General features: G+C 51.2%; 1 protein-coding gene across 3 annotated transcripts in view; it reads left to right on the top strand.

The window, feature by feature from the left end:
• CD99 (CD99 molecule (Xg blood group)) overlaps positions 1-17,232 on the top strand; it is a 35,210-nt gene extending 17,978 nt beyond the window's left edge. The window contains exons 2-11 of one of the 3 annotated variants that reach the window (XR_005786016.1): positions 4,151-4,183; positions 4,431-4,475; positions 5,040-5,087; positions 5,754-5,822; positions 7,415-7,459; positions 9,374-9,430; positions 10,426-10,539; positions 14,113-14,174; positions 16,084-16,140; positions 16,763-17,232. Coding sequence is in view for 2 of the 3 variants with exons in the window: in XM_040460154.1 (XP_040316088.1) it covers positions 4,151-4,183; positions 4,431-4,475; positions 5,040-5,087; positions 5,754-5,822; positions 7,415-7,459; positions 9,374-9,430; positions 10,426-10,539; positions 16,084-16,140; positions 16,763-16,788 (494 nt within the window). In the remaining variant the exon portion in view is untranslated. Of the gene's footprint in view, positions 1-4,150; positions 4,184-4,430; positions 4,476-5,039; positions 5,088-5,753; positions 5,823-7,414; positions 7,460-9,373; positions 9,431-10,425; positions 10,540-14,112; positions 15,741-16,083; positions 16,141-16,762 lie in introns of those variants that run through there. The other 2 variants (XM_040460154.1, XM_040460155.1) reach the window with 2 other exon arrangements.
• Positions 17,233-17,484: the final 252 nt, after the last annotated feature.

The raw sequence follows: 17,484 nt of genomic DNA, 5'->3' as shown, positions 1-17,484 counted from the left end.
TGACTTCTAGTTTTTATATAATTTGTCTATAGGATTTATAAGGTCTGTGTATAACCTATATAATTTGCGATTGTTGTCATTTAGCATTGTAACTATATTTACATATATTGGTATATGTAAATATAAACGTAATTTATTCTAAATTAATATCTATAATTTATTCCATATTATATATGGAATTCTATATTCTATAGACAAATATATATGAATATAGAACAGATATATTTAGAATATGTATTACATATATAGAATCGGTACATATTAGATATAGTGAGAATATAATAGGATATATGTATTTCCATGTAAATATACATATAAAATTTATCCCAAATTATGTCTATAATTTATTCCATATTCCATATATAATTCTATATTCTATATATGTGAATATAGCGAATTTTTTCCAAATATGTATATTATTTCTTCCAGATTCTGTGTGTAATTCCATATTTATATATACGTGAGCATATACAATTTATTCTAAATATGTCTATAATCTATTTCGCATTCCATATACAATCTTGTTTTCTATACATGTAGGTGTATATTTACAAATATATGTCTATAATCTATGTTCTATATAGAACCCATGTTCTGTATAGAATTTTTTATTCTATATACATGTGAATATATAGGAGTTATTCCACACATAGGTATATGATTTATTCCATGTTCTATATACAATTTTATATTCTGTATATATGTGAATATACATAACTTATTTCAAATATATGTCTGTAAATCTATATGCTGTATATAATTCTATATCGTATGCGTATGTAAATATGTATAACGTTTTCCACGTATATGTCCATAATTTAAGTTCTACATAGAATCCTATGTTCTATGTATATGTACGTATGTATAAAACTTATTCCAAACGTATGTGTATAACTTACTCCATATTCCACCTGCCCGGGGGCGGGGGGCGGGGGGCGACTCGGGAACTGCATGTGGCTGGGCCCGTGTCCCCACGTGACACCAATGTGAGTCGGGAGGGGCTGCAGGAGGGAGGTGCCGTGGGGGTGACTCATGCATGTGTCCTGCCAGGCGTGGCCTCGCCCCTCGTGAGTCACCCTGGATCCCCCGAACATCTGCAGCCGTGAGGGGTGTTGGGCGTCTGGGGAGGCACAGGCTTCCGCTCACAGCGGCCGGCTTCCTCCTGGACGGGGGACTCTGTGCCTGAGTGCCGGCCCGGGGCCCAGGCTCCCGTCCGCGTGGTCGGGCCTGGCGGCCCCACGTGCTGCTGTTTCCTCCGGCTCCGTAGGCCCCGGGAGGCAGTCTGGGGAGCAGGCAGCACAGCGGGGGCTGTGTAGACGGATAGATTAAGTCAGGCTGGAAATACACTGGGCGGTGTTCCTGGCTGTCGAGTGCTGGCTGTTGAATCATTGCATTTCTTGCCAGTTCCTGTGGGGGTTTCAGCGGATCTCGATGTGTGTGCGTGACTTTTCCATACATCTGCACAATCGTGCAACAGCGGGCAGCCAAGCTCTTGCTCTGGGGTTCGAGGGGGTTCTGCGTGCACAAGGGGGGTGGGGACCAGGCTGGGAAGGGGGCATCGTTCCTTTGCCCATGCGCCATGAGACCTGCCCTTGGCTGACTTTGGGGTCCTGGGAGCAGCGGGCTCCAGACTTTGTTTTGGCGACAGTATGGGGACCTTCTGCATGGTGTGCATTGCAGAGGGTTCTGGGGGAGAACCATGGCAGAGAGGGCAGCCTGGGGCTGTGGGGGGCTAGAGGGTGCTGGCTGGCAGGGTGCCCCCACCCCTGCTTCAGGGTGACCCCCCACGTGGGGTCAGCAGCAGGGGCACCAAGGGGACCCACGAGCTCAAGGAGCTGCCCCGGCAGGTTGCGCAGGGAGAGGAGGCAGCATTTTATTAGGGAGAGTGAGTTCTGGGTCGATGGTTACAGTCAGCCAGCGTGCACACACAGACCATGCACACGTATATATCCACACATACGCACACAGAGCATGCACGCGCATGTACACATGCATACACACATATGCATGCACACAGACCGTGCACACGTGTGTATATATCCACACATGCACACACAGACCATGCACACATGTGTGTATAGGCACACAGAGGCTGTGCACACGTGTACACATGCACACACAGAGACCATGTGCACATGTGTATATATACACACACACATGCACACACAGACCATGCACACGTATATATCCACACATATGCACACAGACCATGCACGCACATGTGCACATGCATACACACATATGCACACCCATGGACCGTGCACACGTGTGTATATATATCCACACATGCACACACAGACCATGCACACGTGTGTATAGGCACACAGAGGCCGTGCACACGTGTACACATACACACACATGCACACACAGAGACCATGTGGACATGTGTATATATCCACACACACATGCACATACAGACCATGCAGACATATATATCCACATGTATGCACAGAGACCATGCATGTGCATGTACACATGCATACACACATATGCACGCCCACAGACCGTGCACACGTGTGTATATATATATCCACACATGCACACACAGACCATGCACACAGGTGTATATAGGCACACACACATGCACGCACACGGAGGCTGTGCACACGTGTACACATGCACACACATGCACACGCAGAGACCATGTGCACATGTGTATATATCCACACACACATGCACACACAGACCATGCACACGTATATATCCACACATATGCACACAGACCGTGGACATGTATGTACACATGCATACACACATATGCACTCCCACAGACCGTGCACACGCGTGTATATATCCACACATGCACACACAGATCATGCACACATGTGTATATAGGCACACAGAGGCCGTGCACACGTGTACACATGCACACACATGCACACACAGAGACCATGTGGACATGTGTATATATCCACACACACATGCACACACAGACCATGCACACGCATGTGCACACACACATATGCATGCTCACAGACCATGCACACGTATGTACACATGCACACACACAAACCACACCTACACACGCCTGCACATGTGCACACACACATGCATGCACACACACGCACACACACGACAGAGGGGACAATCACAGACCTCAGCCTGGGTCACACATCGCATAGAAGTGAACACCTCCCCACCCTGACCTGGCTCCCGGGGATGTTTGCGCAGCCTGAAATGTCTAGCACTTCCTGAGCTGGGGCTGGTGTCCCTTAACATTCTGACCTCACAGGTACCGTCCGACCCACTGTCACTGGCCTTACAGCTGACCGGACAGCCCGATCAGGCTTCTCCAAGACTCGTCCCCTTTCCTCTCCTGCAGCTCATCAGAAACGGCTTCTGAACAACAGCACTAAAATGATTTCAATAAACGGGGTAGCAACGGGATCAGAGAACAAGGCACATCAGGGCACCTTCCCCCCTTCTCGGGGACCCGGGAGCTTAAGCAATATTTTTGTGTGTGTTTTGGGGGTTGTCTGCTGATTCTGCAGGAAGCATAGTTCGGCTGTGTGGTCACAGACGTGGCTCACATGAGGGGCGAGTGTTCCCTCTGTGCGTTTTCCCTCATGTGGGAACTCGTTACTCATTTAATGCAAGGGGTCTGCTGTTCAGGAATCAGGCTCGGACCAAATCACCACATTTTCTGACTCTCGTAACTGCTGCCACGTTTTAAGATCATTGCTGTTTCGAACGTCCCCCGACGTCTTACTTTTTGGGGTGTGAACGTGGACATGAGGGCCAGATGAGAAGCCCTAGCGCATCCTACGTTTTAAAAAGCTACCAGGGGCGCCTGGGGGGCTCAGTCGGTGAATCGTCCGACTTTGGCTCAGGTCATGATCTCGCGGTGCGTGGGTTCGAGCCCCATGTCGGGCCCTGGGCTGACGGCTCGGAGCCCGGAGCCTGCTTTGGATTTTGTGTCTCCCTCTCTCTCTGACCCTCCCCTGTTCATGCTCTGTCTCTCCTTGTCTCAAAAATAAATAAAACATTAAAAAAACATTAAAAAAATAAGTAAATGTTAAAAAAAATTTTTTTAAAGCTGCCAACCTCACAAAACCCATGAGCCCCTTTCTGTGTATTTCCTCAATGTTCACGTTTGTACATTTCTTATGCGTAATCAGACTTTTTTTTTTTTTTCTTTTTTGCCTCGTAGGCCAGGATTTCGATTTGTCAGATGCCCTCGACGGTGAGTGCTCTTAAAATTTCGTAGCTGTGACAAGGGGGAGGTAATGTTAAAATTTAGGCTCACACAGGACAGTGAGTTTTACCCACACGTAGTTAAGTATAATTGTACGGGGGTCAATGCCTTCGTATACACCGTATACATGCTCTTGGTCTCAGTGAAAACCTTGCTCGGCACCTGTTAATGGCGGGTCCTCAGCAGGCTCAGAGTTCCCGAGCAGTCTCGCTCACAGACTGTCATTTCTCTTTAGACAGTAACAAGAAACCCACAGCGCCCCCCAAGAAGCCCGGCACAGGTAAGAGGCGGACGTCCCTGGCGGGCACGGGACAGATCCCTGCCGTCCCCCGCCCCCCATCGGCCCCCAGAGCTGCTTGTGAACCCCGTGGGCCCCGTGGTTTCTCTGCAGAAACCGGGGCTGACATCCTTGTGGGTTACCAGCTGGCAAAGGGTGTGGGACCAGAGCGCATTGCAACCCCTAGACGTAGCTGCAGCTCGGAAAGGGTTCGGAACACGCAGGCCACCCGGGTCATCAGGGAGGCTCCCGTCGTGTGGTCCCGCACGTCTGGGCCCGGAGACACCCATCGCAGGTGCACGGCTGCCCACACACGATGTCACATGTGTGTCCCCAGCGCTCTGAGCCTTGCCTCCCCCGAGGCTGTGGCCACTCTTGGGGGACTTGGGTTCGCCCGTGGCTGTTTTCATGTGACGGGTCAGGAATGCGGCTCTGACATTCTGACCTTGGTGAGACTGGGGTCGGGAAAAGCGTTTAGGGAGCTGGGGAAGCAGGGTGTTCTCTGTCTGTTTAGGGGTCTGAAATCCTCCCCGGAGCCTCGGGGCTGATGACACGTTTCCCTTGCAGACAGTTCGGACTTGAATTTGGAAGACGCCCTCGGCGGGGGAGGAAGCCGTAAGTATGGTTTTCGTAAGTCTCCCCTGTGGCTGACTTTCCTTCCGATGGCTGCATGAGTTTCATTCCCACGAGCGTCGTCTCTCGGAAACAAGTGATAGCTGTCACCCCCCAAAACGTAGGCGACGGCCTGTCCTTGTTGGCCATTGCTGTTGGCTGTGTGGTTTGCCCCTGTGTGCACCTGCGTTTATTCTGCACCGGGGCTCACTGTCTTTGGGGTGACGTTGTGAGCTCAGGCATGTGACCCGTGCACGCACTGACCCAGAGCCCAGCCTGGCTTGTGGCCGCCATATTGAAATGCTCAATCCGGTTTGAACCGTGGGCCCCGCGTTTTCCTTTGGGCTGGGTCCCACGAATTCCGTAGCCGGTCCGGACATCTGCTTTGGTTTCTGTCAGAAACTTATAGAAGCGTGGGAAGGGCCCAGTTCTCTTGAAGGTGAGTACTGACACTGGCAAAGAAATGGGCAGGGGACTGTATCCTGGGGTCCCCACCCTGAGAAAGGGTACAGTCCAATTCCTAGCTGTTTGGGAAACCAGGCGGAGGTGAACTGATGCCTTCTCCTTGGTTTTCTTTTTTTTCTTGTGTGTGTGTGTGTGTGTGTGTGTGTGTGTGTGTTTGCTGACTGCAAAGTGCTCATAAATGCAACGCTTATCTTTTACAAGCAGACGACCCAGTACCACCTAAACCACCCAAACCGAAGCCTAACCCAGACCCCAAGCAGCCTGGATCTTCCGGTAAGACTCCCTCCCCTTCAGGGCCGCTGGGCGTTTCTCAGAGGATAGTGGGCTCCCTTTCAGAGAGGCACTAATTTCATGGTGGCCTGGGCACCACATGGGCTCTGCGGGGCAAGGTCCTGTGGGGTTTCCAGGAGTGGAAAGCAGCTTTCGAAAAGATGTTTGCTTTTTCTTAATGTTTATTTATTTCTGACACAGACAGTGTGAGCAGGGGAGGGGCAGAGAGAAAGAGAGGGGAACACAGAATCCGAAGCTGGCTCCAGGCTCCGAGCGGTCAGTACAGAGGCCGACGCGGGGCTGGAACCCAGGAACCGCGAGTTCGTGACCTGAGCCCGAGTTGGATGCTCAACCGACTGAGCCCCCCAGGTGCCCCTCTGTGGATACATTTAATGTCCGCTATTTTGGGGCTCATTTCTGTAACCCAGAAATGAATTTTGTATATCGTTCCTCACTAGCCACTTAATGAAGAATCCTATTACCTGTTAATAATTTGGCTTTGTTTTTTAGCTTTTATGAAAAGACTATCATATTACTGGCAAATGGTTTCTTAATCGTGTGTATATATTTATGTTTTTATACTTATATTTTCTCTTTCCTTTCTCTTGTATTGGAATCATTTTGCCTTGGGTAGAAAGCCCAGGACATACTCAGTTTTATCAGGGCCATGTGCTTGTCAATGCATGTGGTCATATATATATATATATATTTTTTTTTTTAACCCGTGAGTCTCACGTCATACGCTGAAGGATGTCCTCCTACAAAGTATGTGGCTTTGTGGAATGACCCGTATTTCATCATGATAGGTTTCATGAAACTGATGCATTAAATTTGATGTGTATCAGCTAGCTATTGACCCTTAACAAAGGATCCCCAAACCCATGTGGCCGAAAATTTTTTTAATCGTTCTGTCTCGTGAGTCTGGGCAGGGCGGGGTGGGGCGGGGCTTGAGTCTGGGCGGGGCTTGGCTGGGCGGGGCTTGAGTCTGGGCGGGGCTTGGCTGATCTGGGCGGGGCTGTCCTGTGTCTGTGGTCAGTGGGTGGGTCTTCTGGGGTTGGCTTGTCTGGATGACTGAGGTCACTGTGCCACGAGCTTCGGTGAGTCCCTTTCAATGGGCAGGACTGCCCAGCCCACCGGAGGCTACTTTAAAATATTGGCTTGGCTTCCATTTTGACAACTTAACCTCTGAGTCTCGTGGCCGAGTCCAGAGTCGAGAGGTGAACAAAATGTGTCACCAGTAACGGGGGGAGTGAACAGGTAGGGCTATTACTAAGGTTCCTTTGGGATCATTTCATGTATATTCATCCAAAAGATTGCTAATGTTTTCCTTTTTTTGTTTTTTGTTTTTTTGGAGTCTTTTTCAGGCTCTGTAGCAGAGCTTTTGGTGAGGCTAACTTCAGGAGCTTAAAATAGAATTGGGCATTAAATTGTCATTGCATACTGGAGACATTTCTTCCAGAAAGTATAATCCCTGTTGGATTGCGCCTGTCCCCGCTCTGCTTTTGATCCTGATGGCGTTTTCTTTCGTTCCGAGACATCGAGACCCTCCTGACAGTCCCAGGATGGCAGGTAACACTTGTGTTTTTCTCTCCTAGGTGGCTTCTCAGATTCCGATCTCCTCGATGGAACCTCAGATGCAGGTAGAACGATGGCTTCTTCTCTTTCCTCCCTGTCACCCACCTGTTGTGCAGAGTCACGGCGGGGTCTAGGCTCTTAGCGCTCAGTGAAATCACAGTCGCCTGCTTGGAACTCTCTTCCGGATCTCTGCCATTTGCAGATTGCATCAAGGCTGTGGACCGTAAGACGTGCTCCACGGGGGCTCGTCCCCGGGAGCTGTGTTGACCGCAGGCAGCTACCCGCCGTATGCACGGGTTGGAAGCCAGCCACAGGCCCTTCTTGACGTTTCGTGGATGCACCAATCACCTGTTTTCTCGGTGACTCTTTGGTGCTGCGGATGAAGTAAGGTCTGAGCCACCCAGGCGCCCCACTTTTCCTTCTTTTGAGAGAGACAGCGTGAGTGAGCGAGGGGCAGAGAGGCAGAGACACAGAGAATCTCACAGGGGGCAGAGAGTGAATCCCGAAGCCGGGCTCGCTCTCACCTGACGCGGGCCTCCAACTCACAAACCGTAAGATCGTGACCTGAGCCGAAGTCGGATGCTTAACCGACTGAGCCACCCAGGGGCCCCCTAACTCTTCCTTTAAAATCTTAGGTTGGAATAGGGTCCAAAACAGTCCTTGAATATAATACATATTACATGAGTGAGTAAAAATGTTCATATAAAGTAAGTATAGTAATATATGTGTTTATAGTAAGTAGAATATATTTATATGTGTTATCATTTACATTACATTGATATGTATTTACGTGTTGGTTACATTTATGTTATATTTACATACATTTACATATGAATTTACACGTACTTTGTCTTAACATATACTTGACCGTTGAACAACACGGGTTTGGTCTCCACGGGTCCACTTACACGTGCGTTTATTTCAGTAAATACGGCATGGTCCTGCAAACGCATTTTCTCTTTCTTACGACTTTCTTAATTACATTTTGTTTTCCCTTGCTCCCTTTATTGTAAGAATACCGTGTTGACTGTTTATGTGTTCGGTAAACCTTCCTGTCAACAGTAGGCTATTTGTAGTTAAGTTTTTGGGAAATCGAAAATTGTACACGAATTTTCTTTCTTTCTTTCTTTCTTTCTTTCTTTCTTTCTTTCTCTTTCCTTCTTTCTTTCCTTCTTTCTTTCTTTCTTTCCTTGTTTCTTTCTTTCTCTTTCTTTCGTTCTTTCTTTCTTTCTTTTCTTTCTCTTTCTTCCTTCCTTTCTTTCTTTCTTTCTTTCTTTTCTCTTTCTTTCTTTCTTTCTAAGTTTCCCACCCATTTTGAGACAGAGAGACGGGGACAGGGGTATGAACAGGGGAGGGGCAGAAAGAGAGGGACAGAGAAAGAGAGAGAATCCCAAGCAGGCTCCATGCCGTCAGCACAGAGCCCAACTCAGGACTCAGTCTCATGAGATCATGACCTGAGCTGCCACCGAGAGTCAGACGCTTAGCCGACTGAGCCCCACAGGAGCCCCACGTACATGGATTTTCAACCACACAGGGAGCAGACGCTGCTAATCCCCTTTCGTTGTTCAAGGGTCCCCTGTACATATCTGGGAGTCAGCAGGGATGTGCCTTCAATCTCCTCGTAGCCAGGGGCTGGGTCTCAGGTGGGCTCCGAGGCCCTGGCTGGGATCCTTGCTGAGCCCAGCGAGAGGGGCCACGGGCCTGAGGCAGCCAGGAGTCACTAGGTCTCCTGGAGTCCACCATGGGAGCGGTGGTCTCAGTCAGGTGCATGGGGGCAAGCCCGAAGTTCCCTTTAGCCAAGCGGGGACGTCCCCGCTCAACAACAGGAAAGGACAGGTGTGCCCGGCCTTGTCTCTGCAAGGTCATTCCCAAGTTCCCTCTGCAGCTCGAGGTCCCGGGAGCTGATCCTTAGTGGGAGTTTGTCTTTACCAAAAATCTGCCCGATGCAACTCGTCTGCCAGCCTGTTTCTCCGTTGCAGGGGGCGGTGGCGATGGCCCCGGCGGTGGAGGCCCGAGGCCTGATGGGGAGGAGCAGGGTAGGTATCCCTGGTTTCTGATGCCTGGAGTTTCTCACACACGCTGTTGAGAGACAGCAGAACGGGCTGCTCAAGACCACACCTGTCGTGCTGGCTGTGTCGTCCTAAAGATGCCAGCACACGGGACACCGAAGCTGGTGGCTGGTCCGAGCCACACACGCCCCAAGCGCTCAGCTGAAGAGCTGGCTGACCGCCCTTCGGGGACGCAACCCAGGGGTGCTGACGTGACCTGCATTTTAAGTTCGTTTTCCCAGAGTGCCCTAAGAAGGAATGCCAGCGGTCTTGCCCCGGGTTCCTCAGAGGAACAGAACCGTTGGGATCCATGTGTCTACAGATATGGGTACAGATACACAGGAAGAGTTTGATTCTAAGGAATCGCCCCACATGACTGGGGAGGCTGCCTTCTGCAAGCCGGGGGCTCAGGAGAGGCGTTGGGGTGGTTCAGTCCCAGTGCAAAGGACTGACAACCAGCAGAGCCGAGGGGGACGAGTCCCCGCTGAGTCTGAAATCCCGAGAACCAGGAACGCCCATGTGCAAGGCCAGCAGACAATGGATGTCCCATCGCCCACTCTGGGAGTGAACAGAAACACCATCCTGGTAAATCAGACGGAACATGCAGAGGGGTTCAGCGGCTTTGATTTCCAGTAAATGCGTGGAGACGGTGATGCCACATGACCTCGGACTGGTCCCAGAGGGCACCATGCGTGGTCGGCCATGTTGCCCTCCCTGAGAGTTTCCACGTTGAACTGCTGGGACCCGAGCACTGGCCTTAGTTAGGGAAGGAGAGGAGTCAGGGTGTCCCATCCAAAATGGTGCCCATAGTCAAACAGATTCCAATTCCAGATGGGAGTTTCGGGGTGCAGTGTGGCTGGCCCTTCGTGTCATGCAGATGGATTGGAGGTGGGAGTTGGGCAAGGCTCAGGAGTGGGGTTTCCTCCACGGTCACCCTGTGGTCACGGGGTCCCCAGTAACGGTACCTTGTCTTCTTCCCACAGCTGACTCCCCTGGGGTGGTCCCTGGCATCGTGGGGGCCGTCGTGGTGGCCGTGGCTGGGGCAATTTCTAGCTTTATCGCCTACCAGAAGAAAAAATTGTGCTTCAAAGAAAACGGTAAGGTTTTCGCAATAGCTTCCTTTCTTTTGTGCCTTACTAACTGGAAATCTGTGCTTTCTTAAAACTAAAACAAAGCAGAAGTCTGGTTGGCATGAGGCACGTGCGAGGCTGCTGATAGTTCAGGAAGTTGCTGTAGATTTGGAAGTCACTAACCACCCCTGTCGTTTTGGGTTTTCCATCTGTGAAATGGGGAGATGGTCATCTGCACACCAAGGGCCCTTTGTGAGGATATGTAAGGCTGTGTGTCAAAGTCTTGACGGGTTGGTTGAAGAAATGTTAGGACTTAGAAACATTTGTTCGTCATTACTTACAATCACGGCCACCTCCTCATCCTTTGGACAAGAGCGATGGCTGGGGGGCCGCCATATTGTTTTCTCCACCCAAGGGAATTAAAATCGAAACACAGGGCAACAGATTCCTTTTCTGGTACAATCCCGTACCAACAGGTAGTTGAGAGGGTTCTTGGATGGGATATAAAACTTACAGGTGACTGTAGACAGTGCCTCACTTACTGACACACGGATTGGAATTGCACTGTTGGGTGTTTTGGGACCATATATGTAAGAGTCCCTGAATTACATAGCATTTGCTGTGGTGTCAGTAAGTTCTGTTTTGAACATAGCTCACGTTCATGCATCTCTGGGTCACTCTGCCCAGGTCACTTGCTTTCCCTCTTGCAAGAATAATGACGGGTAGGCTCTGATGTGGTTTCAAGGGTCCCATGGACTGTGGATGCTACTCCTCCTTGGAGGAGCCTCGTGATGTCTGAACTCCCGACCTACTGGTGGCTTCAATTCCATATTCATTCCTAGCTGTTGCCTTCCATCTTCAAGGACCACTGCCTAAGGACTCTGGGGAACTTCACAAAAGATGTCATTAGATGGTGACACACAGTTAGACTATAGGGTGGGAGTCTACCCTTAATCTCCCATCATTCCAGATTTTTAGATTCACAAACTCAATTTATATACAGCCTGAAATTGAAAGTCCCCAACAGCACCCTTACTGTCTTCTTGCAGTGAAGGCTAAGAGTGCCTGATTATGTCTATTTACCACATATGACTGGGTGACTTCCATCAGGGGTGCCTGGTTGCCTGGATGTTGAATGTCCAGGATGCCCAAAGGGACAGATGACCAAGGTCAAAGATGTGCCCAAGTGGACTGCTGGTCAAGGTCAAGGACAGGCCCAAGTGGACCACTGGCCAAGGTTAAGGATGTGCCCAAATGGACGGATGGCCAAGGTCAAGGACATGCCCAAGTGGACTGCTGGCCAAGGTCAAGGACGTGCCCAAGTGGACCACTGGCCAAGGTTAAGGATGTGCCCAAATGGAAGGATGGCCAAGGTCAAGAAAATGCCCTGGGAAGACATGCAGTGAGGAACGAGAGACAGGAAACCAATGAAAACACCTGTTGCTTCTCCTAGAAATAGCAGAGAGCCTAAATAGTTGGGGATTCAGGAGAAGTGCATCTCTGTTTCTGTTTCAACTTCATTTCTGTCACACTGTATGAAGACGCTCAGCTCAGAGTATGACGCTCAGCCAGGAGAGGAGTAAGCCACCCTGCTAGGGAAGAATGCACAGGAAGTGCAGGCACAACGATTTCCTGAAAATCTGTAGGTGATCTTCAAATCCAAACTGGGTTTCCAAATCCCGTCAGATTCTGGTGTCCCAAAGCATTTCTGTCACCTTGTCTTAGCAAGGGACGTGTCCTCCCTTGGATGCTGTGGTGCTATTTGACATCCATATGCCAAAGCACAGGGACTTGGGCAAGTACCCAGGAGTCCTCATGGAGATGACATTGTCCAATATTTGGAATGGGATCAGGACCTTGGGAAACTAAGTGTTCTCCATTCTCTCCGCACCTCATTCCTGGGTCTTGGAACGTTCTGGTCATTGCATGGCATGAAAATCAAAATCTCCCCAGGTAGGGATAGTTGAATTTACAATTTTCAAAAATAAAAGCCGTCTTTCCTGAAGAACGGGCTGAGGGCAGTCCATGACTCAACGTATGGGAGCGAGGACCTAGCTAAATTCATTTCCCCAGAATGTCATCCAGTCTTCCACTCTGCATGAGCCAAATTAGCATTGGGGGTGACTTTACAATCTTTATTTGTTTTGTGGTTTGTTATGGGGGTTCATGATCTTAGCTGATGTAGATGTACAAAGAAAAAGTAAAAACAAAAAAGAGCAAAGAAAGAGGCAAAACATAACAAGGAAAGGAAACTGGGGGTTCTGGTTTCAGTTGTTAGGCATTTTTGTCTGTAGCCATAAAATGCCCAGTGTTATGACAAAGAAACTTAGGTTCTATTTTTCTATAAACTGGAAGACGTTAATGCAGAAGAGTATTTTTTCTGAGTGTGTGAATAGACATTTTGGTGTTTCGACCTGTGTTATGGAATCAAGTTCTGTGTTGGTCTCCCCATCGGGCACACAAGTCCCTAGACCCTCTGGGGGTCTGTGTGGGGCCGTTTATAGGTTTTGTTGCCGGGATAGTTGTTTAAAGAAGTGCATACCCAGATGTCACTGTGGGCTTGGACATTTTGCAAGGAGGATGTGGCCCCAATGCGTCCCAGTGGTTGAAGAGATGCCATGGTTTGGGGCTGTTTGTAAAGAATGTGATTTTCCAGGACTTTGTTATTGCATTGGAGTTTGTCATGTCTCTTGAATCTGCATGCAGGTCAGTGTTGAACAAGTGGGTGCAAACTGAAGTTTTCTCTCCACGTGGAGGTGTGTCGATCACATGCTAGCTGTCTTGATACGAATTTATTAAAAAAAAAAACTTAATGTTTATTTTTGAGAGAGACACAGATGGAACATGAACAAGGGAAGGGCAGAGAGAGGGAGAGGGAGACACCAAGTCAGAAGCAGGCTCCAGGCTCTGAGCTGTCAGCACAGAGCCCAACATGGGGCTCCAAGTCAGGAACTGTGAGATCATGACCTGAGCCGAAGTTGGACGCTTGACCGAATCAGCCCCCCAGGCGCCCCGATAAAATTTATTTAAATGCTTTTTAGTATCACGTTATGAGCTGACACCCAAAAAAGTATCCACGGCTGATGAAATTTGGTAGATGTGTCCTTTGGTCCTAACGATTTGGACACGTTCCTAAGGGTTGAGTGTGTTTTTCTAACAAATGGTGCACGCTGGGCTGTTGAGAGCCGTTTTGGACGTGGGCCCGTGGTCGGTCCCACTTCAGCATCTTAGTAGCAGATGCTTGAGGCGTTGCTGGAGTGCGCAGCTGGGGCGTCCCTCCCCTGTCTTTCCCTCCCTCCCTGCTTGTCTCCTCACTCCTGCCCCCCCTCTCCTCCTCGATGTTGGTTTCGTCTCGGATTCGGCTTCCTGTTGCACTTTGGTGTCTAATCATTGCTGCGAAAAAGAAAAAAAAGTCTCGAAACCCTGCTGTATACTTCTGAGCCCCAACAGTGTCTTTGTCCGAGCTGGCGGCTGCTCTCGGGGGCTTTGCTGGACCCGCCTCAGACCTCTGCGAAGTTTACCTTTTCTGTTTTTATTTTATTTTATTTTTTTTTTTTTGTTTTTTGTTTTTTTCTTTCCTTTCCCGACCTTTCGTTTCAGACCAGCCGAGGATGTAGGCACGCACAGAACGCCCCGTGCAGGCCCGAAGACGTTCCCGTGTGGTCAGTGTTTGTCCGCTAAGCCTCAGAGCCGAGCACTTGCCCCTGTCCGTATGCCTAGTCGGTCGCCGCGGTGAGGGGGTCGTCCCCGGCCGGGGTGTGTGTTTCCTGCCTTCCAGATGCACGGAGGCTCGTCATGTTGTCTTAGGTCCCACGCGTAGGTAGCCTCACGACGTGTGGAAGAAGGCGCAGATTTTCTTTTAAGCTTGAATTCACTGCCAGGGAAGAGTGGCGGGGGGTTGAGGGGTCGGCCGTACAACATCACCACGTTCCTGACCGTCGAGTTCCTGTTTGCTAGCCAACCGGGCAGGAGGGCAGGGAGCTGCCCCCCGCGGTCCCTGGAGGGTCCCCAGACACGGCCGGCCCGGGTCACCGGGTTTCTACGTCCCCGTGCAACTTGGAACCTCTGATTTTGCGGCTTGTGGGGTTTTCTGGCGCACTGCCCCCACTCTGTGTCTGAGGAAGCAGTTTCCAGCTGTCTCTCTGACCAGGCTTCGTAAAAGGGGTGAATGCCCCCCCTTCCCTAAAAACCCCAGGATGTTACAATCGGGAGTCAGTCGGCCGATGGTCTGAGTGGAGGGTCTGTGTGGCCCAAGAGCAAAGCCTTCAGTGGGACCTACAATCAGGCACTGCTGGGCCGTGCTCCTGAGGGCTCCCCCAGAGCCTCGATTGGGGTTCTGAGTGCTCAGTGTGTGTGATAGAAATAGTCCTCGAGCTTGGGGACCGCCCCCCCCCCCCCAGCCTGCCCCAAAGCTTAGTGTCTCTAACGGCTTACACGGCGACACGTGGTCCCTTAATGTCCTGGAGGTGACGATGAACGGTGCCTGTGTGCAATCCGGGATCCCCTCGGGCCGGCAGCATGAGGGGCCCGGGGACAGGTGCCCGGTGTTTCCAGGGTAGGTATGCGTCCCCCTGGAGAGGGGAATGTGGCCGTGCGTCCCTGCCCTTGACAAGGCCTGGGCCTCCCTGCCCGGGGTTGGCCTCCCCACGGGCCACACTGATCTCCGGGGGTTTTGCAAGAGGCTAGAGCTGCATCTGAGAGAACCGCCCTGGGGCTTTGGGGTTTTGTCCTGCGGCCCCGCCCACCCGGGTGTGACAGAGTCCCAGGGCTGAATCACAGCCAATGCCACCCACGGGGCCTGGCTTCCTGCTCCACCCCTCCCCCCGCCTTGTGCGTGCGGATTTTGGGGGTCAAGACGCACCCCTGCTCCCAAGACCGCAGACCCCGCCCTGTGCCACACGGCGTCCAGCCCACGCACCCCCCCGACCGCGGCCCCTACGCGATGCCTTCGGAACGTCCTGCAAAGCTGGCATCCTGTGACCACACGCGCCCGAGCCTCAGACGCCCTGTTACGTGTCGCCGACAACCGTCGCCCCACGTGGACGTTCCCGCTAGGATTCCTCACTGTGCCTTGTGGGCGTTTTCCAGGCACACCCCCCCCCCCCCCCAGCGTGAGCGATTCGTCTGCGACCTGCCGTGGGTGTTGAGGCCCCCCTGTCGCCGAAAACGTGCCCCTTGCGCTCCTGAGCGAGGCCACCGTCAGGAAATAAACGCTTTTTGCCCGCGAAGCTGGGACTTGTGTTGAATTCTGTCGATTCGGGCTGGGTATCCGCGGTGGGGTTTTGGGGGGCGGGGTGTCTGGGGGTACGATCGAGTGTGCTTTCGTGCCTAGCAACAGAAATTTGGAAAGTGACAGAAACATGACAAGGAGCCCCAAGCGCGAGCCGAGGGGACCCCGTTAGCCATGGATTCCCGCCACCCCACCCTGTGGATGGGGCTGTCTGCACCTTTCCTGCTCCCTGTGATGTTGGGGGGGGCAGGCGGGACGCTGGGGGGCTGATTCAGCCTCACGGATACGAAGGGGCCTTCTCTGGATTCACCCCTGGGGGCATCTTTTCTGCTTCCTTTCAGCCGACCAAGGTGACGTGAGCTCGAAAAACCAGCAGAGCACCAACTCGGACCAACCCGGTGAGCACCAGGCCGCCGGCCTTTCTGTGTTCTGTCCCGTCCACCCGCCCCCGTCCCCCTGACTCCGCCGTGCATCCCCCGGTTGTCCCGGGACAATGCAGGACGTGGGATGTGGACCTTTACGCCCCCATGGAGAGAGAGAGACAGACAGCAAGGGAGGGGCAGAGAGAGAGGGGGACACGGAATCCGAAACAGGCTCCAGGCTCTGAGTTTTCAGCACAGAGCCCGACGCGGGGCTCGAACTCACGGACCGTGAGATCAGGACCTGAGCCGAAGTCGGACGCTCAACCGACTGAGCCCCCCAGGCGCCCCGAATTTAGGATCTTGAAGCACTTCTTTTCTGGAAGGCTGGTTGTGTGTTTTTTTTTTTTGTTTTTTTTTTTTTTTTTTTTTGTTGCGTTTTTTTTTTTTTTTTTTTTTGCTACAGTTGATTGGTCTATGAAATTTCTTGAAATTTCTTTCTCAAGCAGATCAGGGTCAGACTTTGCCATTGATGGTGCATTTGGAGGTCACGTGTAGCCTATAGTCCCGGAGGCACCTGCTTCTGGGGGTTTTAGGAAGCCGAGGGTCACGGGCGACCGGGACCGGCTTGCAAAGTCTTTTCTTTTTGGTCTGTTTGCAGTTCAGTGGACCCTTCTGGAGAAATAGAAGCTATGCAGCCGTCGAACGCGGCCCCCGTGTTTCCAGCAGGATCCAGCCCCGACCTGCCCACGCCTGTGCTCACGTTGAGACTCTCTGTCATGTTCTGCTTGACATGTGTTTTTGCGTGTTTGCACCATGCTGGGTGGAGGAACGTCACTAACACCCCGTGTTCATTCGGCGGGGACGCGTGGTCAGCCTCTCCGTAGCTGCTAGGGGTTTCCCCGGGGGCTGTGAAAGGCCGACCATGCGTCACAAAGTCATTTGAATCCCGACCCCACTGAAGTTCCCCCCACCCCCGCCCCCATCCCGGGCGCTCTGGGCCATTGACCCTGGGAGACAGCGAGACAAGCCTTCATTTAGTGTCCTCAGAATTTCCTTCATTTGGAAGGAGTTTTGTTTTTTTGTTTTTTTTTTCAGATCAGACTAATAAAGAAAGAAATAAGGAACCAAGTACTTCTTCCTTAAATGCAGTGCCATGGGGTGACTCCTAAAGTCTGTGGGACACAGTGGTAGGGCTGTGGTCCCTTTTCTGGGGCTGTGACACAAATGACCGACCTAAGGGTAGCCTTTCAGTTTTGGGATTTTCCTTCTCTGCCTGTTTCCCTCCACTGGTCTTGGTACATGGGGGACAAGGCCTTCTCAGTGTTCAGATACTCCCCTGCAGGGGATACTTCTCTGCATTCAGATACTCCCCTGCATTCA

The sequence above is a fragment of the Herpailurus yagouaroundi genome, unplaced genomic scaffold, assembly GCF_014898765.1.
Source record: "Herpailurus yagouaroundi ecotype Mexico unplaced genomic scaffold, PumYag 248, whole genome shotgun sequence".
Taxonomy (NCBI): domain Eukaryota; kingdom Metazoa; phylum Chordata; class Mammalia; order Carnivora; family Felidae; genus Herpailurus; species Herpailurus yagouaroundi.
The sequence above is the reverse complement of the archived record's forward strand: the minus strand, read 5'-3'. Positions and strand labels throughout refer to the sequence as shown.